This window comes from Suricata suricatta, chromosome 15, assembly GCF_006229205.1.
Source record: "Suricata suricatta isolate VVHF042 chromosome 15, meerkat_22Aug2017_6uvM2_HiC, whole genome shotgun sequence".
NCBI classification, from domain to species: Eukaryota; Metazoa; Chordata; class Mammalia; order Carnivora; family Herpestidae; genus Suricata; species Suricata suricatta.
The window spans coordinates 70,103,008-70,128,242 of NC_043714.1; the positions used below are offsets into that span (position 1 = coordinate 70,103,008).

The 25,235-nt window shown below is 53.0% G+C and overlaps 2 protein-coding genes across 4 annotated transcripts in view; one reads left to right on the forward strand and one right to left on the reverse strand.

The window, feature by feature from the left end:
- TG (thyroglobulin) overlaps positions 1-25,235 on the forward strand; it is a 233,195-nt gene that overhangs the window by 140,207 nt on the left and 67,753 nt on the right. The gene's annotated exons all lie outside the window — the stretch shown is intronic.
- Positions 348-25,235, reverse strand: part of SLA (Src like adaptor) — a 34,936-nt gene continuing 10,048 nt past the window's right edge. Inside the window, exons 1-8 of one of the 3 annotated variants that reach the window (XM_029923390.1) lie at positions 22,659-22,939; positions 22,456-22,553; positions 13,665-13,764; positions 12,780-12,866; positions 9,465-9,568; positions 6,766-6,897; positions 2,921-3,053; positions 348-2,336 (exon numbers count right to left, since the gene is read on the reverse strand). In XM_029923390.1, coding sequence (XP_029779250.1) covers positions 2,123-2,336; positions 2,921-3,053; positions 6,766-6,897; positions 9,465-9,568; positions 12,780-12,866; positions 13,665-13,764; positions 22,456-22,516 — 831 coding nt within the window. In that variant the 5' untranslated portion in view covers positions 22,517-22,553; positions 22,659-22,939 and the 3' untranslated portion in view covers positions 348-2,122. Of the gene's footprint in view, positions 2,337-2,920; positions 3,054-6,765; positions 6,898-9,464; positions 9,569-12,779; positions 12,867-13,664; positions 13,765-22,455; positions 22,940-25,235 lie in introns of those variants that run through there. The other 2 variants (XM_029923389.1, XM_029923388.1) reach the window with 2 other exon arrangements.

The window sequence follows — 25,235 nt, forward strand, 5'->3', positions numbered from 1 at the left end:
AAAAATAGTTGTAGAAACAAATTCTTGGAAAAACAAAAAGCAGAGAGCTCAAAAGTGATTCACGGAAGTAACCTAGGGGAGGCAGAATGTTTATAACAATCTCTAGAAGCTGTTCCCTCCTCCTACCCTCAGTGTCCACCTTCGAGATTGATAAGACACCCTCAAAATTCACAAACCGTTCTTAAGGCTGCACTTCCAGAAAAACCTGAGCTGCTAACCAGTGTGTGTCCTCTTGGTGTTCCTGCTCTCCTCTGTCTACGATGGCGAGTTTATTTGAACATTTCAAAATCCAAAGAAGCTTCCAAATGAACCACCCATCCACCTTGCCCAGAGAGGTCTCTCCACAGTCCAGGGCTTAAATATTTATTAAGTATATTTTAATCAGAAATAAATACATGATTTAGCAAAGTGTAATGCTTCCCACTGAGAAATACCTCTGAGTGCTCCCCTAAAGTTCCCAGCGCACTAGTCACAACGGAAAACAACGCATAAGACACCGTCCAAACATCTGGCATTTGCAAGGTCCCCCTGCCTCGGGCTAGAAGTCAGCATCCGCAGTGTTACATTCACTTCCCAGACATGGACTGGTCCCTTTGTAACAGCCTTTCGGGATTGTTGGGGAAACTGTAAACGTCTCCTTGTATAAACACACCAGAGAAAATCACATAAATGCATATACACGTACCACTAACACGGTGACCTCAGATCCACGGAATGCGTGTGGTGAACAGATTTCTGGTATCAGGCAGTGAGGGGTATCTCCGGCGCCCCTCCTCCCCCCAAATCCCTTTGCAACAGGGGAAAATGAGTCACGGGTGTCTCTGTGGCCCCCTTCCTAACAGAATCCGGATAGGCAGCCTAGAGATAAATACTTCTCCTCTTCTAGATCTTTACTGTGCCTTCTCTCTCATCTCTTAAACTTCATATGACAGCATTAACGCCACTCTGACTCCCTTCTTTCCTGGAACTCAGCAGTTTTATTCATGTGACTGACAGACCTTTGTTGGAATAAAATACTGGAGGAATTAATTCTTTAGAATTAATCAGCCTCCTTTTTTTTTTTCCCAAAAAAGCCAACCATTCTCACCTCCTCAATCCAGTTGAACATATACTCCGTGAAGTCCAGCTTAGATGTGAGCCCATGGGCCACGCTCACCTGATCCAGGTCCCCCACTCCCGAGCTGTGAGCTGATTTCCTTTCATACCCCACTTTCGCGATAGTTGTGTATATACTTTTATCCCTGTCTACACTGAATGCCTCTCCTCATCCATCCTTCCTTCCTTCCTTCCTCGGACATGGGACCTAACCCAATGCCTCTGCAGGCGATCAGGAGTGAATATTTGATGCATGTTTACCAGGGAGAACCTCAGCGTGTCCGAGAAGCTCTTCCAGGCTGTAGAACCACGAATGTTTGCCCTGCTCCAGGGGGACCTTCACACGTCCCTGCAAGTGGCCTCCCTCTCTCCCTTCGGCCCTGCTCTCTGCAGAAGCAGAGAGGCCGTCTGACTTCTGTACGGGAGGCTCTGACGCCAGGAGGCCAACAGGATCTCCTGCTTTAGGGAGAATGGGGAAGATTAACATTTAGTGTCACTGAGTTCCCTGAAAAAGAGGGAGCCATGTACCGGAGGTCCAGTTATGGTTGGGTTCGGAAAGTTGACCGCAGGAGACCAACTTGCAAACCTAGACTGGCCAGGCCCCGGCCGTCAGCTCATCTCCTCCTCTGGCTTTTCTCATCGAGAAGTTATCTCTGAGGAGCTCAGAGTGTGGCACTCTGGGCTGTTTGTTTGGAGAACAGTCCTGTGCCCTTTCTCCTCAGCTAATGTCTTTATCTTTCCCACAAACACAACAAGCACACGTGAATGTGTGGGCTTTTCCGAAGCATTGCCAGATCACATCCCGATTCAGCGTTCCGTGATGTCTCAGTCCAGATCAGATGCCAGGGAGGGCTTCTCTTAGTCGTGATGTAGCTAGAGAAGATGTGAATTCGTCTCCAGGTGTCTTCTCTTGGCTTCCAGATGTGCGGTTCCCCAGGGACTGGGGACCCAGGCCTCTGTGCCAGATGCCAGGTGATGGTCCAAACCTCTGTTATTTGGGGCACACGCCACGGTGTCAGTTCTCAGGCTAGTCTTCAAAGTATGGTGGTGAGGAGAAGAAAGAGCTCTTTCTCTTGCTCCCGCTGTATATCAAGGACATGCTTTTCTTCTTTCGGTCAAAGGAGGTGCTCTCGTCGCTGGTCAGGGACAGGTAGGAAGCAATGCTTTCCCGAAGGCCATAGCTGAAAAGGGACTCATCTATGCCAAGTGAATTCCTGGCCCCCTCGGAGTCCTCTTGCAGTCTGTGAGTGGGAAGGATGGGTGCAGAGGAAAGGAAAAAAGAGAGGGAGAACAAGAAAATAAGAAAAGGAAAGAAAGGGGGAAAAAAGCCTGGTTAACATTTCTCTAAGTTATTGTTTTAATTCTGCTTCTTACATCTGTGGCTGTGTGATCTTGGAGAAATCACTTAACCTCTCTGAACTGCCAGATGGCTATCCCTCCCACCTGCAAGTTTGAATGAATATTGCTTTATGATATTTATAAGGAAGAGCAGTTTTATTCCTCTCCCGGGCAGTCCTGATCTCTGAATTTCCTTGACTTTGCCAGTGGAATGTCCGGATCGGTGTTTGATTAAGAACACTCGCCAATTCCCAATGACAGATACCCCTTAAAATGTAATGACTGTGAGGCCACAAGCTGGATCTGCCTCCTGGAGGCAGTGGGATTCTATGGGCATGCACCTGCTCAGAGCGCCACCCTCAGCTTCCCACCGGCTGGCACCAGTGTGCCGTATTTTCAGCGGTGCGGCTCCCACACTGGTCTGGGGGTCCATACATTCATGCGGGACACACACACACACACACACACACACACACACACACCCCACCTGGGCACTCTTTTCCAGTCAAAGACCTTCTGGCGCAAGGTGACAGGTGAGTCGGGGGCCCTCACTGCCGGGGTGGCCGTGCTCTGAGCGAGGCACGGTGTGGTCAGCACACAGCAGAGGCCATCAGCCACCTCTGAGGAGAGAAGCAGACAGCTGGTCAGCAACTCTGGGATGCGGGGACCATCCAGCAGGGTTCCTGGGTTGTTCACATGGGGAAACTGAGGCCAGCACATGAAAGAGGGGCAGCAGGGCTGAGAGTCACGCTCCTGGTTGTTTTAAGAAATGCTATCATGCCCTGCGTACGCAACAGGCTTAGCTCATTAAGATTCGGATCCAGAGTCAACTGAACTTGGGTTTGGAGTTCAGCTTCACGCCTGTAGTGAATCCCCTTGAACCTCTCCGGGCTGCGGTTTCCTTGCCTGTGCACCAAGAGGCACGGGGCTCCGTCAACCGCGAGGCGTGCATCGTCGGTCCCCCCACGTCTACAGAACGGCTCTTCCTTCCACCCAGGCAGCTCACACTTGGGCAGGAGGACAGGAAAACAGAAGACACATGGAAAGAAGAAGGGAAGCAAGGGGGAGAGAGTGGGAGAGACAGGATGGGGATGGTGGGAGGGAGGGCAGGGAGGCAGTAAGAACAGAACAAGAAAAGACAAGAGTCAGGAAAAGAAGGAGGAAGAGGACAAAGATAAGAGCAAACAAGGGAAAGCGACAGAGGGAAAAAATGAAGAGAAACGACTCTTCACAAGCCTGGAGACTCAGGCACAAAGAGAATGAAAACGCGAGGACCCACTGTTTCCCGCCCTGGCTGGTGCGGAATGTTGGAGCCGCCTGGATCACTCGTCTCGACCTCCAGGATTAGGTTCTGGCTTTTCTGTTTCAAAGCCTGGGCTCCGGCTGTGCTCAGATGTTCTCTCGAGGATGGAGGAAAGCCTGTGTGGCCTCACTCAGGCCCTGCTTCTCGGGGGCACAGGGGACGCAAAGTGGCCGGGGACGTGAGCTGTTGCCAGCCTGCCATAGGACAGAGTCCCCTGGCCTACAGCTAATCCATCACCAGGTTTTAGGGAACACAGAACACTGTTTTTATGGGGCTCTTGCCAAAGAACAAAAGGAAATTGTAGCTGAAGAGGCAAACCCAGGCTAGCAGAGCGTGGCAGCCAATATGGCCTTGTGTCTTGGGTTTTGGTCTGACTTTCACCATGAACTCAAATGTGCACCCACACCAGCTCGCCCCGAGAACCGTGAGACCAGACCCGGAGGCGAGGGGGCGCTTAATTGGATGTGCATCTGAGAGAATCACCTGTCGTGGGCTGGAAATGGAAATGACCTCCAGGTTAGGAGGTGAGGGAGACTGAGCCAGACATAAAGGCTGGAGCGACTGGTGGGGGTTGGGGAGACATTAACCCTGAGGGCGAGCGGGAATCCCACACAGAGAAAAAGCACTGACGCTTTCGAGAACACGCAGCCTGAGTCCAGCGCTGGGCTAAGCCCGGGGAACCTCATTTCGGCCAGCACGCCAGCTCTGAGCAGTCAGCGTCCTTCCACCCACTTCCGGAAGAAGAAAACCATGAACCCTGGGGTCAAGTCCCTTGTTCAAGGTCACAGAAATGCGGTCTGAGCCTGCCTCCAGACTCAGAACCAAGTACTTTTTCCAAAAGTGACTCATTACCTCTGTAATGGGGGAGAGAGAAGTCCCACACCTCATTCTCTCCACTTTGTAGAAGTTTCCAGAATGCTCACTCCTCTCACACCCCTGGACTCCCAACGACTCCACTACATTCAAGGGTCGCCCTTTTCAGCCCTTGGTTTCATGGCCGTATTTGGGAACGTGCGTCTCGCTCTCGCTCTGTCTGCCCTCTCAGTCATCACGATGCACCGGATCCTTCGTGGCCAGACATCTCAAGCTCCTGGCTTTTTGTCCTAACAACAGTCTTCTAAGAGGCAGTGCGGTCCCCATTTGATAGATTAAGAAACTGAGGCTTCAAGATGTTAACGCATTTACAAACACCCCCAGGTCATAAATATAAGCATCCTGGAGCACAACAATGTCTGTTCAGGCACCTCGGGGCACAATGTTTTCTTTCTGTGCCTCTAAGTAGAATCTAGTGGGAGGTCAAAATGGCCGCATTGCTTCCACTGGGGCCCCCCTGGGCACAGGTAGCATTTCAGGGTCTCAGGCCCTTTTCAGTTATTTGCAGCAGGGGACTGATGAGTGTCGTCCACATATGAAGACAGCGGCCGGGGGCGTATTTCTGGAAGGCGCTGCTTCTATAACCAGAGCTAGCTCCTTGGGTCTCCCAGGGTGTGACATCTTTGCTGGGTGGCATCCTTTTCATGTTTGCTGTTGTCTATGCAAAACTTATGGTCTCCTCACCTCTCAGATGATTGTTATTAAAAGCCAAATACCACAACCAACCTTTACTCTTAGTCAGTAAAAGTTGACCGTCTCCAGGACTCCCTTCCTCTTTCATTTTTAGCTAAGCAGCTAGGTTTCCAGGTATCACAGAATTAACGTTGGGTATCAGTTATTTTGAATCTGCCCTGCCCCGGGCTGGAATGGACACATTCTACTATGTGGGTCACGCGTTACATGAACAGCCGGTCCTCACAGCCACCTGCAAGGGGACTGTTTCCATCCACCTTCTAGGAACTGGAAGAGGTGGATTATTGGCCCAAGGTCTCACAGAGCCCAGATTGCGGCTTGGGCCCAGGTCTCCCAAGAGGCTATTCTCCTCTATGCACTGCCCTTCTCACTGGCCCGGTGTGATAACACAGTTCTCTTGGGTTCCTATGACCCCGAAATGCCCTTCAAGAGCCACACCCTACAGAAGGCTAGCAAAGATACCAGGGCTGTGAGGTCCAGAACCCAGAAGTGGGAGGACACATATGGAGGGCAATTTCTTTCTTCCTCCCTCCGGTGGGCAGGGTGAGGGAGGAGGAGGAGGCGTCCTGGCTGAGGACTAGAGCGGCAGCCCGTGGATGGGTCAGGCCTTCTCCCCAGCGCTTTCCCACACTCCCCCATGATTCCGTACAACGCCCCCCAAAAGTAGGGACATGACATGGAGAAGAAAGTGAGGTACAGAGGTGAGCGGCTAGCCCAGGCTGCCCAGATCTGGGATGTGAACACAGAGGCTCCTTGTGAACACATTTTTCCCTTTTCCCTGTAAAATGTCATCTCCTGGCATTGTAGCCCTTCACAGCCTGATCTCTTCTGACTCTACTTTTCCTGGTCACCTCCATCAAAACCTGCCTGCTTCCACCATCTTGGAGGAGACATTCCTGATCCTGGCCAGCGTGGAACACCAGGACCTCTCTCCTGGACCCCGGAGGCACCCAAATGAACAAAGTGCAGCCTGGCTTTGAAGAACTTTCTGGAAAACCTACCCTAGGACACCGTTCCCTGGGCCTCAATGCAGAATGACCCAGTTCTGCCAGCAGAGAAGACAGGCAAGCAGTCTTGTAAACATATGTCAAAGGAGGCGGCCTCCTGTTGGCTCAAAGGCTGAGGAGGATTTGGCCAGCCAGAAAGAGGGAGCACAGCTCCAGGGGCCCGTAAACATGCGGTCCCCTTCAGGAAGTGTCAACTGTTTGTGGTTGCAAATAGTGGGGGGTGCTAATTCTCCTCCTCTGCAGGTAGAAGGGAGGTGAGGTTGAGCGTGGCTGCGTTTTACTTACACAACATTCACAGTTGCCTGCTTCAGCGGGAAATCGATGGTCTGCGTTACCCAGAACCAAGCATGTTGGGAAAGCCGGGCGAGAGCCAAGGCAGTCGCCTGGCAGGAATGCGTGACCACGGGAAAGCGAGCAAAGAGGGGCTTCAGTGATCTGTCCCGGGGCGTTTCTTACCAGAGTAGTGATTCACCAGGTCCTCCAGGCACTGGAAGGTGAGCCTCGGGGAGATGTAATACCAGTTGTTGGGAAGACGGAAGATGCGGTAATGCTTCACCTGCCTGTGTCTCACCGAGAGGGAATAAAAACCTGCCGGAAACGGAGGACAGGTCAGAGGCGTCCCACATGTCCCCATCAAGGGCGATCAGTGAAGAACCCACCATCATGGTGGCGGAGAGACTTTCTGAGCCTTGTGATACAAGAATACCCAGATGTGCAGTCTTGGGTTTGGAGGAGCAGATTCCAGGACCCCTTTCTGGGGGACTGAGCTCCCCTGCGGGGACCAACGGAACCTGCTCCTCTAGCAGCCATACTGCAGACAGGCTTTCAGGCGCACCTGCTGAGTCGTTTTTGGGGGGTTAGCATTTGGGGGTGCTCCTGCGTCCTCTTCTGGAAATTACACGACCAGAGCTGGGCTGTGCCCTGCAGGTCGGGATCCACGGCCATTCTCAAATCCTTCCCAGGTGCACACCGTTTCCCTCCCCGTCTCACCAAGGCCAGCACGCCACACCACTGCCTGGTCCCTACTCCCTCTTGGTTATGCCTTATGCTCTGCGTTCCTGGAAATTTGAAACAAGTGGCAGTCAAGACCTTTTCTAGGTAGCTGTAAGAAGCATGTCAAATGTGCTGGTTTTCCTTAAATGTAGGTCAGTAAAGTAGCCCTTGGGGCAAGCACCTTTGCCTCTCTTTGCCTCGATTTCCCTAAGTGAAAAGGGGGAGCCTTGGACCTAGGTCATGTTCAAGAGTCCCTTCTGCCCTGTCTCCTCGTGCCAGGAGTGACAATGTTCATGACACAGTGAGAGACGGACACTACCATTTACTGAGTCTTTGCTGTCTGTACGTGGTGCTCAGGGACTAAACTGTTTCCAAGCAATCCCTCTGTTGGTTCTGAGGAAGATGGGGAGGTGTGCCTTCCCCACATACTTTATAGATGGAGAAATGAGGTCAGAGCCCCTGAGTGCTGTGGCCAGAGGCACACCACCTGGGGTCTGCCCCCACCCCCGGTCCTGAACAGGCCCCTAGAACATTCGGATGGGCTTCCTATCGTTGCCCCAGGTCTACCCTCTGAAGCCCAACATGTCTTCCTGTACGGTGGCAGGAACTAGAAGTATGCTGAGCAAGTCAGAGGAGGCAGGTGGAAAATCATCAGAACTTTGCATACCCAGGGGAACAGCGCCGTCCAGCCCCCGCCCCACCCCAGCCCCAGCCCTAGCTCGGCTGCAGGACTGCCCGGTAGCGTCTTTATTTTTAGATCAGCTCCTGCACCACAGCTGGGTTCGTCCCTCGCTGGCCCATGCCCGCCTACAAGTTCAATGGGAGTCTGGGTCTCCTGCCTCTGGGACCCCCAAGACAGGCACAGGAGGTTTGGTCTCTGCCTTTTGATCTTGTTTTTCCCCCTAGCATCTCAAAAACTCGAGGTTTTGAAACCAAAGTTGTTCTTGAATCTTTTATCATGTGTCTATGGTCCATGCTTCTCCAAAGTCAGGCTGATGCTCATTTTAGTGAAAGGCTCTGGCACCAAGCCACGCTGACCCTTCATAGGCCTGTGGAACCTGTTCCCAGATACCACATTTTCTCTTCTTTGATAGTGGACATACAAGCAACAGGCTGAGAACCTGAACATGTCTTCTGTTTTAAAAAAGGTGTTATTCTTAGCGGGGGGAAGCCCTCGCTGGTAAGTGTTTTGCTTCTATGAGTTAAGGTGCTTACTACCTCCCAGACACCATGCTAAGCACCTTCCTGGTGTTAATCCCGCCTTATAGGAAAAGATTCTCGAGACAGGCGCCTACTCAGTGGTCCATACAGCCACAATTAGACTTCAGAACCCTTGCTCTGAACCATCACAAAGAGCCCCGCTATGTTCTTTTCACTAAATTTATTTTTTTAGTGTTTATTTATTTATTTGGGGGGAGGGAGGGGCAGAGAGAGCAAGGGAGAGAGTGAATCCCAAGCAGGCTCCGTGCTGTCACGAAGCTGTGTGTCTCATGGTCCATGAGATCATGAGCTGAGCCGAAATCAAGAGTCAGATGCTTAATTGACTGAGACACCCGGGTGCCACCTCACTGACCTTCTCCATGTGTGGGCTGTCAGGAAGTTCTGACAGTAACGATCATAGCGAGTTCATGCGAGTGAGCCACTGCCTGGCCTGATACTGACACTTCGTAGATGTAGTATGACTATTCCTATACGTATCTATTTATTGACGAGGATCCCCGATTCCCTAAGTCTGAGCTCACTGGAGGGCACAGTGGGAACCGAGGGTGAAGGTCTCCAGTGTTGCAAGAGAGCTAGAAACACGATTATTTTTGAACTGCACCGCAGAGGACAATACTGCCCTTGCAGAAGTAAAGGCCCCACTCAAGGTACAGAGCTTGGGAGAACAGCCCAGGCCTAGATGGAGGCCTGCTTGCTCTGGCCCAGGGCTGCCGACACCCGGCACTCTTCTCCTTCCCTGCTGATGGGGACGTTTCCCACTCCAGGGTTCCCAGCCCTGACGCTGGCCTCCCCAGGGGCTGTGTGGGCTGCAGGGAGCTCAACACACCGAACGGGCTTGGGTGCGCCGTGGGAGGCGGGAAAACGAGCCAGGCCACGAGTCAGCAGGAGCAAAAGGGGCCCCTCTCAGTCCTAGCACAGAGAGAAGCATCGAGGAGGCTCACCTTTTTTTGTCTCACTCTCTCGGATCATGAAGGAGCCCATCTTCGTGTCCGGCAGCAGAAGCAGTTCCTCTGCCTTGTCCCTGCCCAGCCCTTCAAACAGCCAGCTGGGGAGGAGAAAGACGGCGTGAGTGTCCTGAGCACGCACCCCGCCAAACAGGCAGGTGGTACCAGAATTAAGAACAAGGTCAAGTTCATATAAGACCTTTGGGATTAAAAAGAGGAGGGCGATGGACTCTTTGTTCATTCCTTCCTTTCTTCCTTCCTTCATACTTTTATTTTTTTAATGTTTATTCAATTATTTTAAGAGAGAGAGAGAAGGAGAGAGAGAGAGAGCAGGGGAGGGGCAGAAAGAGAGAGGGAGAAAGAATCTCAAGCAATCTCTGAGCTGTCAGCACAGAACCCGACGTGGGGCTCGAGCCCACAAACCGTGAGATCGTGACCTGAGCCGAAATCAGGAGTCGGATGCGTAACCGACGGAGTGACCCAGCTGCCCCCATTCATACTTTTAATCTTTCAAATAAAATTGCTGAGTGCCCACTGCATGCCAGGTGTCCCATCGGATAGTGAGGGCACAAAGATACACAAATCATCTTTCTCATCCTGTTTTCTGGTGGCAGCTGGGCGGTGCCCGGGTCTGTATATGCCACACGCCAGCTTCCTAAACATGTAAGGTACCTCTCCCTTGTACTCTACTGACCCTGCCCCCTCCCCACCCCACGAGGGCAAGGACCCTGTCTGTCTGGGCGTTGTCTTTGTGTCCACCTTATCGAGCGTGGCTTGTATTTGTGAATGAATAAGTGGGCCCAAGAGAGAAACAAAGATGCAGTGGCACCTAATGCCTCCGCTTCACCAGCCCCTCGGCAGTCATCACATGTCCCTCTGCCTTCTCTTCGTTCAACATTATTTTAAACGGAGTTACCCTCGTACTGTGTATTGACGTGTTCTTCTGTGTTTCTTGGGGTTTGTTTTTTTTTTTGCCTAACAGTAAAAACATTCTAAACACGTAAAAACTAAAGTAGTGCTGTGGACCGTCTCTCCAACAGAATGTCCACCTTGCATAGGCGAGCCAAGGCTCCTGAGTAGGCTGTAGAAAACATCTCCACACAGGGGCGCCTGGGTGGCTCAGTCGATTGAGCGACTGACTTCTGCTCAGGTCATGATCTCGTGGTTCTTGAGTTTGAGCCCCACATGGGGCTCTGTGCTGACAGCTAGCTCAGAGCCTGGAGCCTGTCTTTGTATTCTGTGTCTCCCTCTCTCTCTGCCTCTCCCCCATTCGGGCTCTGTCTCTCAATAATAAATAAATGTAAAAAAATTAAAAAAAAAATAGAAAAAACATCTCCGCGCAAAGGAATCTATGCTCTAAGGAGTCAAGTCTTTGCTCATTCTGCAGAGCGGTCCCAGCCCGAGCCCAGTGTGGAAGGAGGGAATGCTTTGTTGGCACTTGGCCAGGGTGAACTCAGAAGCAACTGTACATCCTTTTTAACAGCCTCCGTATTTTAGGGAGTGAACCTTGGCTTATTTAATCCCCGGGTCTGAGGCAGCGTGTGCTGGGGCAGATCTTAGCTTCACTCTGTGGTCCTGTGGCACCTGCAGGCCACGCGAGTGGCTCACTGAAGCGCCGTGGCTGGGAGAAGACCACAGACTTATAATCGGATACTGTTTACTTACGTACTGACCTCCAAGAGCGCTTTTGTTGTGAAGATCATGATTCGGCCTGAAATTCCAGCAACCCCCTTAGTTTGGCACCATGCGTGGTGTGTTAGTTATTTTAGTGTCTTGACAAACATTCTCCCTCCCAAATCCTTAGGTGAAATTCCACTCATAAGAACGAATATGATAAAAACCACAGCGATAGCCATGTAGGGATATAGATTATGGGCACATTAAGCACTTGAAGTCTGATCCTCGTAGGAACCCCCCTAAGACAGGTGGCATCGTCTCCCTTCCACTGATGAAGAGGCTGAGGGTCAGAGTAACTAACTGGTCCACGTTTCCCCCGTCAGCAAGTGGGAAAGCTGGGATTGCAAGGCGCTTTCCTCGGACCCCCGAATTCCGTAACTATTCTGTACCGCCTCTCGGTTCTGTATTTTAAAGACTCGTATTGCCTTCCTAGGGCTGGGATTACATCTTACCCGTCTGGGCTCTTCGGCACCCGAGCCCCTGCCAGCACCCAGGGCCACATGAAGACGCAGGTGCTAAGTGAATGGGGCAGTGACGTGGGGGGTTACGTGACTGACTCTTCCAGAACGGGGTTTTCAAAGCAGCTCCTGCTCGGCTTCTGCTCTCCCCATCACGCTAAGCTCAGACATGGCTTCTGGCACTCATCCTCAAAGTCCACCATCCTGCGGTGAAATGCCAGGATGATGTGCTCTTCAAAATCTTCACGCCTTTCTCTCTGCGCTGCCGGGAGAGCATGGAAAGCAATTGTCCCTGGTTCCTTCGAAAAACTAAAATGATGCTTTCTTCCTTCCTTCCTGGAGGCCAAGGTCTGGCCTTGTCAGCTTGACAGACGAGGTGACCGCGGCTCCAGGAGGTCAAGTAACTGTTCCATGGACCCCGTGGGGGACTCCTACCCTGGAGGTCAGGGGGCTGAGCCTGCAGGGGTGCTGGCCCCCAGAGCCGCCCCTCACGCTGTGAGGCCTCCCCGCCCCACCGCAGGGGAAACTGCAGGCTGCTGCGCTCTGTGACCATGCCGATTGTGTAGAGTTTCTCCTTTTCTGCTCGACTTTGCCGGTCGTCACGTTGGGTACGTGAAGCGTCGGGGGCAGTCCGCATTCTCCGTGTTCTGGGTGGGATCCCACAAGACTGTAGCTGATAGGCATCGAACCCGTGCTGTAATGCCAGGCATCATTCCGAGAGTGACCCACAGACTGTCCCACCTCACTGTCCTAACAGCCTCGCACTTTGGTCTTACTGTGTATTCCGTCCCTGTCGTTCTGTGTTACGGGGTCTGTCTGACAGGGGAAGGAAGGAAGCCAAGACGTAAGCGTTGGGCTTGCCCACTGCCACACAGCCTGTAGGTGACTGAGGCAGGATTGCAGCCCAGACAGGATGACTTTTCAGAGCTGCGCCCCACAGTCCCCGGATGCTGATTGCTATGTGCCAGGAACGCAGCGCTGGCGCAGAAAGATTCAGCTCCCTTCACCTTTACTGATGGGAAAATGGAGTGTTGGGTCGGGCGTGGGGGCCGCCCTTCCTTATGGACTGAGCCTGAGCAAGAGTGAGCCTCTGGAAACTTCCCTTCCCCTGGGTGCCCTCACGCACCACCAGCATAAACACCGTGCTGTACCGATGCTATTTCAGAGATGTACTCACCCATGGTAAACTCTGGCCACACATATTCCAGGAATGTAACTCTCTCGACCAGTGCTAAGGGAAATGGCTTTCCACCAACCCCCTTCGCTGTAAGAACAAGAACAGGTAGGAAGGCGTGGATGGGTGAGTGGCAAACGGAAGCAATGAGCAGGGTAATCAGATTCAACCTGGGCCGTTTCTTTTTTAAGACCCGTCTTGGATCATATTGACCCAAATTTCTCCATAGGGAAATATAGTTTTTAAGTGTATCCTTCATCCCGAGCCGCCCAGGAATGCTTTCCATGCTGTGGCACTGAGCCATCCTTTGGGGTTCCACGGGTGATATGCCAGAATTGGAGGCTTTTTAAAAATAACTTTAGTATGTAGAATTATACCCTGCAATGGAACCAAGATCGTTTAGTTTGTCTATATCAGTGAGAATCTAAATAAAAGGGGTTGGGGGTCCCCAATTTGTTCTGTAGCCCGTTTTGAGTCACAGAGAGCCAACAGGATGGGGGACAAAACTTTCTGTTTATCATCAGACATTTTCTTAGACCCCTGGGTCCTCCTTTCGGAGCCCACACTGCACCGGTCTATAGTACCAAGGCTGCATGGTGGCAGATGAGACCAATGTGAGAAACAGACGTTGGATCCCACAGGGTCTCAAAAGCCAAGTTAAGGAATTTTAATTTTACCCACCAGGCAATGGGGACCCATTGAAGGTTTTAGAGCGCTGGCAGCATTAAGGATTAAGCACTAAAATCTACTGTATGGTCCAATTTCCTCACCTTGCAACTGGATCAGGGCAAGTGGAGCTGGCCCACTGTAGCTAAGATCTAACGATTCCCACTCAGACCATGCTCCCTCTTTCTAAGGGACTGTGAAACATTTGGAAAGCCAACTCACTCAGAAATCACACGTAACTTCTCCCCTCGGCGGAATATGGGGGGACTGATGTCAGGAGACGGGTAGTCACTCAGCACGGCCAGGAAGTCACTGTCCGGTCCTGGGAAAACAAAGGAACAGATTTTCTTCTCAGGGAACTGAAAGGTGACCCTGGGCAGGGGAGGCCAAGATGAGTCCCTCTGGGGGCTTCTCAGCTGGAGAATGCCATTTGCCTTGGGACAGCAGTTCAGAGCAGGTCCTCCTCCCTTCGGGGATGGTGGCACAAGGAGCTTGAAGGAGCCCCAAGGTCGATGACCTCCTCCCATTCACAAGCCTGCCTTGGCCTTGACGTTCTCCTCTGAGAAGTGAGGGATCCAGAGGTCCTGGGGCTGAAGTCACGAAATCTGGCTTCAAGCTCTGCCGCTGTGTCTACTGATCTAAGTAATCTCAGGCAAGTTCCGAACACCTATCGGCCTCGATTTCCCCATCTTCAGAGTGGGGCTAAGAACACCTCGATCCAGGGTCCAGACAAGCTTAGGTGAATATATGTGGCAGCACCCATGAATGATAAGGGGCTACATAATCATCTTTTATGACTACCCTCCCTGGGGCTCGCGGGTCCCCTTCGGTCACATATGGGGGAGGGGTGTGTCACAGTCAGGCCACATGAGTTCTGAGGACCCATCAGGACCCACAGACTCTGACTGAAGCTTCAGAAGCACTTCTTCCTTGTAGAAGTTGGGGATCTATATCATAGGGCCTTTGGGGTGGAGGCGGGAGAAAAAGCAAGTACTTTTCACCATCTTACATTGCAAGTCATTCTGGTGAAGTTTTGGAAAGGAAGGCCTGTCTGGTTCATGCAAGTACAGCTTACTGTGGGCTAGAGAAACAGCGATGCATTTTTTGGGCTCTAAGCAGAATCCCTATTTCCCAGCCTGAGCAGGCTTGCCGTAATCCAGGGGCATTAGATGTGGGGTAATATTAGGGTACGTGTGGGGGAGAAACTATGCCTTACAAATGGGTGAATTTAGCACCTGTTTGCTCTGGTGTGGGGTTTATCACTCCATCTGCGAGCTGAGCATCTGAACTCAAAATTCTGGGTAACTTATCATGCGTTCTGTCATGTGGCAGTTATTTAATGAGCACCTGCTGTGGGCGAGCTCACATTCTAGAGAATACATAAATAATCACGGGAGGGGTCATCACCCGCCCCCTTCACCCCAGGAAAATCTAGAGAAATCCTGGCACTCGGGCATGACAGGCTTGGGGGCCCAAAGCGGCCACTTTCTGGGATCCAGACACCCCCATGCTGGGACCTCTAGACTTTGCCCCTTCCAGATCCTGTATCTGGGACTCTCCAGCCTCCAAGTGCCAGGACAGACAAAGCCGAAAGACAGCCTTGGTTGGAGAATGAGTAAGAATGAATCAGACGCCAGTGGTCAGCGTGGAACAGCACATTCAGATGTATTGCTCACTTAGGGGAGCTGAGCCACAGACAAAACAGATAAAAGCCAAGCATTTTGGGGCATGAAATGGAAACCAAAAGTGATTCACGGTGGCCACCGTCACCGGAAGACATCAGGTCTCATGAGAAGGAGCGGTGCTCAGCCAGGGAATGGCTGACCCAGCGAGGTCTTCCCTGACCCTGTGGGGTCCTGCTCTCAACATTCTGCTTTGCCCAGTGACAACGGGGTCCTTTTCCCTGGGTCGCCCAGTGCCTGGGCTTGAAGCCAGGAGTCCTGAGTTCTGATGAGGGGTGGATCCAGATTTGTGGGGCCTGAAGCTCATGCACACCTGGACCTCCTCCTTAAGCAACGGAAAAGCGATTGCGAATATTCCATCGTGGACGGTCCCTAGGAAGCCACTGTGCCCTTACCTAAAGGAGGACCCCGCGCGGAGGATTTGTTCAGCTTCCCAGTAAAGCCGCCCCGGTTCCATGGCTGACTTTCCCACTCTGAGCGCAGATGCACCCTTTTGCTCGTGGGCCTGTGTCAGTCTGGAGAATGAGGGACTGGAAAATATCTTCATGATGGAGATCTGGGCTGAGGGCCCCAAATAGGAAGGGGCCGCTTAACGTGGTCTCCACTGCCTTTAGGAGCAGAGTGAGGAGCCATCCCGTTCTTGATTCGCCAGGATGCCCCATCCCCAGAGCCCAGGACCAGGCTGTGCCCTCTGCCAGGAACGTACCCCATCTCCCCTTTCCCCTCCTCCCCCCCAGGAGGCTTGCTGGTGCTCCTGCTGTCACCCCCCACCCGGGACCCTAGGCTCTTCCTTTGAGGCCATTACCCCGGTTGTGTCCTGGGGTTTGCACGGCTCTGGGGGACTGAGTGTGAACTTGAGGAGGAGCTGTCTTGCACCCCACCCCCGTCCGGCACCCACTGCCCCGTCTCGGATGCTCAGGGCGGGTTTGAGGGGTGAAAGCGAGGAGACATCCCTGTGCTCCTGGGCTCCTAAAAGCTGCCCTTGTGCTGCGCCCAGCGGTCCCAGGGACGGAACCCTGCTTGGTGGCAGCCACGTGGTGGGCGTCGTCACAGAGCCAGCCCCTTGCGGAAAACAGGGACTGGAAGGGGAGGCGCAGCATTTGTTATCTGTGACTATCACAGAACTTGACGTAGACCAGACGTCTACACCGGGGGCTGGGGCTTTGAAGTGCGGCTTCATGAGTAAGACAGAGAAACAGACGTACCGTCTTTCCTTACTTTAAAAACAGAAACAAAAACACGATCCCAGTATTAAAACACTGTCCCAGGAGTGGAAAGAGGCGTCAGGGGCTGGAGAGTTTCAATTTCACAATAACAGGTTTGAGTTTCCTGTGGAATTTCCATAATGATGATGTTTTCAGAGCTGTAACGCTAATCAAGGCAGAGAAAGCGTTGTTCTGGGGCCCTTGCTTAAAGGTAGTGGCCTTGCCGTGGGCCTTTCTAAGGGCTTTCAGGTTCATCTCTGTCTCCTGTCTCACCAGCGCTGGGGAAACAGAACACAAGTCGGGGGAAGGTGCTGAGGTTTGGCTTGCATGGCCCCGGGGGGCAGGTGTTCTTTTTAAAGTTTATTTATTTGTTTTGAGAGAGAGAGAGAGAGAGCACATGCAAACAGGGGAGGGGCAGAGAGAGAGGGAGAGAATCCGAGGCAGGCTCTGTGCTGTCAGGTTGGAGCACAACGTGGGGTTGTGTCTCATGAACTGTGAGATCATGACCTGAGCCAAGATCAAGAGTTGGACGCTTAACTGTCTGAGCCACGCAGGCGCCCCAGGAAGGCAGTCATTCTAAATGAGGTCCAGTGCCAGGACCCCACTGAAGTCTTCCCTGAGCTTAGGTCCCTACGGTATATGCAAAGTAAGAAAGTCAAATTTGCTTATAAAGTTCAAACACACTGTCTGGTCCTCCCGGAGCCCCAGGTTTATGGAGAGCTGAGCACTGGAATTCAATCAGGTAAGTGATGGGGTGCCATGGTGGCTCAGTCGGTTGAGCATCCGACTTTGGCTCAGGTCATGGTCTCATGGTTTGTGGGTTCAATCCCCATGTCGGGCTCTGTGCTGACAGCTCAGAGCCTGGAGCCTGCTTCGGATTCTGTGTCTTCCTCTCTCTTTGCCCCTCTCTCGCTTATACTCTCTCTCTCTCTTTCTCAAAAATAAACACTAAAAAAATATATTTTTTTAATTTAAATCAGATAAGTGATTGATACCAAGGACAGGCATGGATAGAATTCCTGAAGATTTAAGATAAGGAAATAGAGTGAAAAATATGTGCTATGCATCAAGGAGAAATCCAGAGAGACTTTTCAGAAGAGAGAAAATCAGTCAGCCTTGCCTTAAATCCCACCGCTTATTTATTCTGCAATTTGGGAAGAGATTTATTTTTTAACCAATCTGAGCTTGACGTCTTCATGTATGAAGATGGGAAATATCAAAATCTGCTCTGTATGACCGGGTCTGGATTCAGGATACTCTTGCCCCAGTGAGAGGTGCTGATTGTGTGATTATGGATCGGGCTTATCATTACAGAATCCAAGACCCATCTCAGCCAAGAGTGGCCTAAAGTTTGAAAAGCCTCTAGGATGTGTACACTTGATACTATTCCATTCTTCCAAAAACAAACTCCATTTGGTGAGAACAGAAGACGAAATGCCGAAGACCAAATATTTACCGATACTGATATTGAGTCAGATTGAAGACATTGTACAGAAGTGCAAAACGGGAAATGAATCCAAAAAAGGAGGGAGACCCAGGCAGGACTTACTAGCCACAAATATTACTTGGTCAAAGGAGAAGGGGGCCTGTTTTTTTTTGGGGTGGGAGCGTGATTCCTTATAATATCATTACCGTTCTTTTTAAATGCTAAAAACCTTTCAGTAGATTCCACTTATAATTCTAGCAAAACCAGCCCTTCCTTATGCTCCACACAACCCTGGGGAGAAAGGAAGAAACAAAGGCTGCAGGAGTGTTAGTAAGGCGTGCAGGGGGCAGAGCAAGAGGGTTGTCAGGCTCCCGATCCTGTCCCCAGGCCACATGGCTCTCCCGGGCGCGTAATTACCAGGCTCTCCCCAGTTCACTGCCTGCTCGCTGACAGGCTGGGACAAAGGCTGGCTCTACATGAAGGTTCCAAGCTGGCACCAGCCTCTGAGTGCAGTGGGTTGGCCAAGAGCTGAACAGCCCAGTGCTTTTAGATTCTGGCTTTGTAGTGCCTTGAATCATGCCCAAATCCATGGCCCCAGGAGAGTCAAAGCAGGCCTTACTTTTAGCATCTTTTCCGGGAAACACACACACACACACACACACACACACACACACACACACACGCATGCACAACTAACCAATCAGACAGGGCTGGGCAGATTGGCTCGATAGAAGGTCTACCAAGTTCTGCTGATTACCACGAACCACAGCGTGCACCTGTGGGTCCCCTATTGTGGGTTGAAGATGAGACATGGCAGCCCACCTGTTCTTTTCTGTCCAAAGCCTTGGCTTCCGTCCATGAGACGGGGCGGATTGGGCCTCATTAGATCCCGAGGCTCTCCAGTGACACAGCGAGGCGAAGAGACTCGCTCAGGGACACACAGCAGCAGGCTGAGTGCCCCGACTCAGGACCCGCTCACCTAGCGGCGGAGGGGACAGACTCTGCTCTTGGCCACCTGCTCTCCTTTATGCTGCTAAGTAAACCATGATTTACTTAGCGGTGTTTTTGTGTTCCTTTGCTTTAAAAAATCTTTAGTCTCATTCTACACAACGTGAAGTCATGATTTGATGGACTAGGCTTGTTTGTGTGGTGTCCGTTACATGCACAGAAGTTGTGTATTCAGTGTAAAAGTTGAATGATCGCCTTCCATCTAGAACCATCTTATGGGCCAGAAGCAGGGTGAGTAAGACCTGAGGTCTTGTCTGGTGTGTTTCAGGTACTGAGCAGCTCCAGTTAATCCTGATTTACAAGTGGGTGTTGTAGACCTGAGGCAGGCTCCCTGACTGTCTGTGATTTCATCTGGGGGCCGTCGTCCCTCAGTCTAGAGAGTGCCCCTCCCCTCCCAGAACGTGTGAGCTTCCTGGAATCCCACTTATAATGTGGGGCCAAAGGCTGGGCTCTCGAATGAGGCCCCCGTTTCAGATCCCAGCCCTGTGGCCTCCCGACAAGTTTCCTCAATGGCGAAGTGGAGGTGATAATAGTGATCACTTCCCGTGGCTGTCATGGGAGGAAGAGTGGACATGTCTAAAGCAATTGGAATTGTGTCTGGTGTGTCCCAGGTACTGGGCAGCTCCAGTTAATCCTGATTTACAAGTGACACCAGCGAGACCCTACGGGGACAAACGGGCTCCCCTCATCTCTCACTGTATGTTAAGAGTTGGGCCAGACTAAGAGCTGGGTCCTGATGCAAGCTTTCAGAGGGGGGGGGGGGCTTGTAAGAAATTCCTCGGATTGTTCCCTCCCACTACCATGGAATTCTGATGAGCACATCTGGGGTGGGGCCCGGTGACCCGCATTTTTGACAACTTTGCAGAGGCTCTGATGCAGGTGGTGGAGAGTCATTCACCGAGATGTGCCAGGCTGGGCCCTGCCTGCCTCTTCCTCCCCAGAGCCCCTCCCTCACTTCTCTCCGTGGGGCAGCACCCACCACGCTATGTAAATGCACTGCTTCCCATGGTTTCCATCCCTGCACAGAAAGGGGTCTGAACGTGTCTGGGTTTGCATTACTGCCTCTGTCAGTGAGCCCTTGCTTCAGGCCAGGGTGGTGAAAGGTGAGGAGGGAAAAAATAAAAAGAAGGCAGGGTGAGGGAGAAGATCTAAAAACCCTCTTTAAGGTAGACCTATGCTACTTCCCCACTGCCTGGGAGTTCTAGGTCTTTCTCAGTTCCGTGCTGCACAGAGCAAGAGTGTGAACTGTGGAGGCAATTGTAGAGAAACTGAGTTCTTCGGGATGATTCAGAAACAAGTCATGGAAGCCCCAATTCAACCGCTTTAAAACTTTTGGGGGGTCTGCCCATTTAGACATAGCCTAGTGTAATCAGGAAACCCCAAGTGGAGTTAAAATAAAGTGACTTCCCCCACTTTTATCAGGTAGCTACTCTGTGCTGTGACTGCTGTGAAGAGGGGTGCTCTGATCTCCACTGGAGAGCTGAGCCCTGCTTTCTGGGAGGCTAAGTGACTTACCCAAGGTCATATGGCTTGGGGGTGGGGGTGGGGGAGGGGGGAAATGCAAGAAGCTCAGCAAGGTCATTTGTCTCTGAGGCCCACCCGATTCCCAGGGGTTTTGTGATACTCATCTCTGGGAGCTAGAGTGATCAGGAATGTTCTGGAAAGCTTAGTTAGGAGAAACCGGATGGGCAAAGCCATATTGCAAGGCATTCACAGTCCTGCCTTGGGGGAGAAAAGATCTCTTAAAAGCTCAGAAAACTGTTTGCCTCACAGCAGGTTCGCCTCCTGCAGATCCTGGCATAGGGCCTGGGCTCTGGGTGTTTTCACCTCTCCCCACTCAGGCTCCCTTCAGAGGAAGCGCTGTTTGCTTGTTGGCCTGATGCCATCGGCTTCCTGCACCGCTTCCTCGACCTTTGAGCCTGACCAAACGAGTAAGCACCCATTCGCTGCACAGATGCCTGTTCCCTGAAAACCCGACCTCTTTGCCTCATTTGGCTAGAAACGGATTAATACAGCATGAACTGCAACCACTTTCTGCTCCCTCCTTCAAGTGGATGTCAGAAAAAAAAAAAGAGGAAATCAAGTTAGGACTCATCACAAGGGAAACTTTTCAGGGGTGGGGGGTGGAAGAGCCAGCCACTGACGCTTGATGTGGTGGCCTGGATCACAGACGGGGTCCCACCTGGGGAATTCTCCTAACCAGGGGGCGGAGGCCCGGGGAGACCCCTCCACCTCCTTTTTCGAGGTGACCTCCCACCCACACAGTGGAAAAAGAGAAACTGATTTCCCGAGAATTTGCATTTAAAAAATAAGGGCAAATGAGCAAGCTCTTGGAGGCCCATGTTTTCACGGGGTTTGCTCAAGCATGCGCCACCCCCCCACCCCGACCCCGGTGTGAGAGGTTCACAGGACAAAATGGCTTCCATGGGTGGTTGGGTGGGTGGGTGCATGGCTCCCAGGCCGGGCCCAGGCCCTGGGCATGTCAGGGTCCGTTTTCTCCAAGGAGGCTGTGGTTTGAGATGGTTTGCAGAAGGTGGGCTGTGTAAGGGCACACGGGTCAGAGCTCTGCACGGAGGCAAAGGGGCTGGAGGGGCGGCTCACTTGGGAGCATGTGAGGGACCATGAGACCACGTATAGCTGGGGTGTCTCCCTTTAGAAAGAAGTGAAAAGACCTCTTTCGCTGTGGAAGGAGCCGTAGAGACAGGGCAGCCGGCACCGTCCGCTTGGGGCGGGCAGGAGGGTGGACACTTCTGGGTGTGAACTCTGCTCAGTGCAGTGTTGGGGGGGAGGGGACAGGGACCCAGGATGTCAGCAGAGGGAGACCAAGCCACAGGACTGTGCTGTAAGATAGGAGATGGAAGTCCCCCAAGGGGGCTCACCCCGGGGACACTGGTGGATCCCCCATGACCTCCTCACCACCCCCTTCCCAAGCCCCCCGGAGGACCCACTCGGTGCGCCACCACTGTCCCCACCCAGAGCCCCAGGGCTTTCACTCTCGGCCCCTGCCTTCTGCTTGCCGGTGTCCCCCGCAGCTCTCTGGCCAATCTCTGAAGGGCTCTGTCACTTCAGGAGTCCCATCTCCACCTGCAGCGCCATGGGGACCTGACTTCTTGTCATTGCCTGAGCTGTGACACAGTGCCCTCCCCTCAGAACAGGTGGCCCCGTGATCCTACCACGGGCACACAGGATTCCTTCCTCCCCAGGAAGGCTCCCTTGAGCTGTCTCTAGCTTTGTCAAGTTTCTCTGCAGGAGCATTTGCAGAGCTCTGGTCATATTCGCCTCATGATCATATCCTATCACGGGCTGCCAGGGCGCGGTAAGCAAGGGCCTGTGTCTCAGCATCAGACCGGCCTGGGCTGGAAATAGGAGTCTTTGAATAGCTGATTACATGCCCTAACATGCCTCGGTTTCCCCACTTGTCAAAAGAGGTGGGACTGCCCGCTCTCGAAGGTCCATTCTGCAATGCCAGTGACCCAGCCGTGGCCCCGGGCGCCCCCGCTCAATCTTTCTTAACATGTTGTTTCGAAATGTTAGCTACCAGCCAAGCAAGAGGGGCAGGTGCATGGAGCGCCCAGGCCCCCGGGGCCCTGTTTCCACCACTGTCAGCTCCCCTGTGTCTCAGCGGTGGCCCCGGCTGTGCAGCGGGGGAGTTAAGTAAGCATCACGCCGAAGATCCAAGAAGCCAGACTTACCATCTGGGCTGGGCACGGGCCTCTCGGGAGGTGCTGGGGTGGATCGCATACTGTTTCCCATCGCGCTCTCTCCCCGGGCCGTCGAAGATGCTGGCAGCCTACAGCACAGGGGATACACACAGCAAGTCAGCCAGGCGCCGAACCCTCTGGGTGAAGAGTGACCCAGTTTAGAGTACATCGTGCATCATTTTTCGGCAGCTCACTTCTTGAGGGGCGGGTGTTTTCATGAGAAGATGAGGTTCTGAGTGTTGGTTACATTTGCTCAGCCCTCAGCTTCTTTTATCAAGGGAATGACAGAGAAAACCACAGAGAGGGAAGTTGCCAGCGAATGCTGTTGGTGGCAGAAGTTTCCATTCCTCCGCGCCCTGGCTGTCGGAAAGCAGCCAGTGGTGTCTGTGTGCAAAGTGGGGGGTGTTTCGGATGGGCCTCAGCCTCCCTACTCAGGACCCCGGCCCCGCCTCCCCAGCCGGTGCGCCCAGAGTTCGGGGCGCCCAACACTCGGGAGGTGCTGGCTTTACAATCAAAAGATGGTGAGGAGAGGGTACTTTCTGCCTCGACTTCCTTCTACGTGAAGGTTCTCAACACACTCTCACCAGCGGTGTCGCCGGGAAAGTCCGTACCAGTGCTGTGCGAACACGGCCGACTCCGCTCACACACCGCTCAGGACGCACACCTGTGCTGCGACCTCGGATTATCACAAAGTCCCCGCACCCCGTTTGTGCAGCGATGGGAACTGCGTGCCTGGCAGGGTGAGGGTCTTGTCTCGGGTCACGTAGGACACGGTTCACATTCCGGCTCTGCGCCGGCCAGCTTGGTGACCTTGAGCCTTGACCTGCTCCTGCCCGTTTCAGGGGATGATGATACAACTACATTCGGTCGTGGCTGCAAAGTTAACAGATAAAAACGCGAGAAGCACTTGGCACACGGCCTAGCGTAAGCCCCGTGCTTGTCATTGCCGCTTACGGGGCACTTGCTGGCTGTCCGTCAGCGTAAACCTGCAGACTCTGGGCCCTCATACAAGCATTTCAGGAGGCCGCTTAGGTGATTACAGAAAACGTGTTTTCCCGGGCTCTTTGCAGCACAGAGCAGAAGGCCCCACCCATGCATGAGAACCATTCTTGTCTCGTGGGGATAAACAGGAGGCTCGATGGGGGCAGGGTCCCCCCAGCTGGTGCCCGGGCCCAGCTGGAAACTTCTGCCCCACCCCTTCCTTTGCCTGCGGTTCGGGGTCAAGGCCTGAGTAGCTCGAAGGGGTCCACATGTCACCCAGCCCAACCCCCACCCTGGCCTTAGATCCTTCCTCGATGCACTGCAAGTCCAGATTCTAGAAAGATCTATGCTCGCGGCAAGGCTTTCCTGAGATCGAGGGAGGTCTGCCTCACTTCCTAACTTAGGGAGGCGGAGGTGGTGAGGTGGGATCGCGTATTAATTAGGAAACGAGAAAGGGTCAAAATTCGTTTTGTTGGAGAGTTAATATATTTTGAATGTTTACGTGAATAGTTCCTCAGTTCATAACTCAAATAGTTCAGAGCAGAACTGTGCTCTTTCTGGGACCATCACAAGCTTGCCAGAGCTATGAGCTCGTAATGCACCCCGGAAGGCATGCGGGAACGGGTGGCGGGAACGGGTCACACATTCAAATATAAGAACCCCATCTTCTGATCCTGTTGGTCTTTGTGACCGGAAACAACAGAGACAGTGTACAGGTAAGGGCGTAAGTCTCTCCTTTCCCCCAGCATGTCACCCCCGGACAGCCAGAGGGACACCTTGGACCCTGGCAGAGCCTGTCCTGCCGGCCTGGCAGATTTTAACATCATCGCCCTGACTCCAGGAGGCAGGGACGAGTTGTCTGAGTCCCCAGCTCCTAACGCCTAGTGAAGGCACTCAAGAAAATGTGCTCCTCAAACGTGAGTGAAAGACTCACTGCCTGCAGCTCAGTGCGGGGTCCTGAGCCAGCACCCAGAGAGAGGCAGGCCCCTGGGACCCCCCCCAACCTGGCGGGGGTCAGGGGGCCACCTCTGAGGCCCCACCTTAGACACGTGCAGGGAGGGAGTGCAGCGAGCAGCCTCTGGCTGGGAGGAGATGCCTGTCCCACACAAAACTCCGCACCGTGTGCCCTGCACGGATGCCCCACCGAGCTCCTGCCGCCTCTGTCCCGCTCCGAGTGCGTTCTTGGAGCCCATCAGCCACCCCAGACCCTGGGCTTCCCTGTCTGTCATGGCCAAGGCCTGGGGAAAGCTCTCAGCACGGAATGGGGAGAGGTCGACTCTGAAATGTGTAGGGTGGCCTCGCCCCCCTGCCTCCCGTGTGTCCCCTTGCTGCAGTGCGCCGTGCTGTCGCCGGGGCCCTTGCAGTGCCATTCTGTCCCCTGCAGCCTGACACTGGGCACCCAGCATCAGTTAAACACCAGGGATTGTACCTTTCCCCTTCCCCTAGCCCACATGGGGTGTCGTTTCCCACCCTCCAGACATCCCAGCGGTCCCTCCCTCCTGCTCCATGTCCCCCCTCGGAGCCCCTTTCCGGCAGCCGCCTCCAGCCTTCATGCCCCCCTCTCTCCTTCCCTCACACCACAATTCCAGAAAAGTCGTGGGGAAGAGACCTCGTTATCTGTCAAAGTGAATTCTGACTTCACTCCCTCCTGACAAGTTTGTAATTCTCAAGCACTCGTGTGCGATTTGGCAGGGGTGGGGTGGGGATGCTTGGAATCCGGTACAGGAAAAAGAAAGACTTGAAACTTGCATTGTTCAGGTGGGAAAACTGAGGTCCATCCAAGAAAAGAA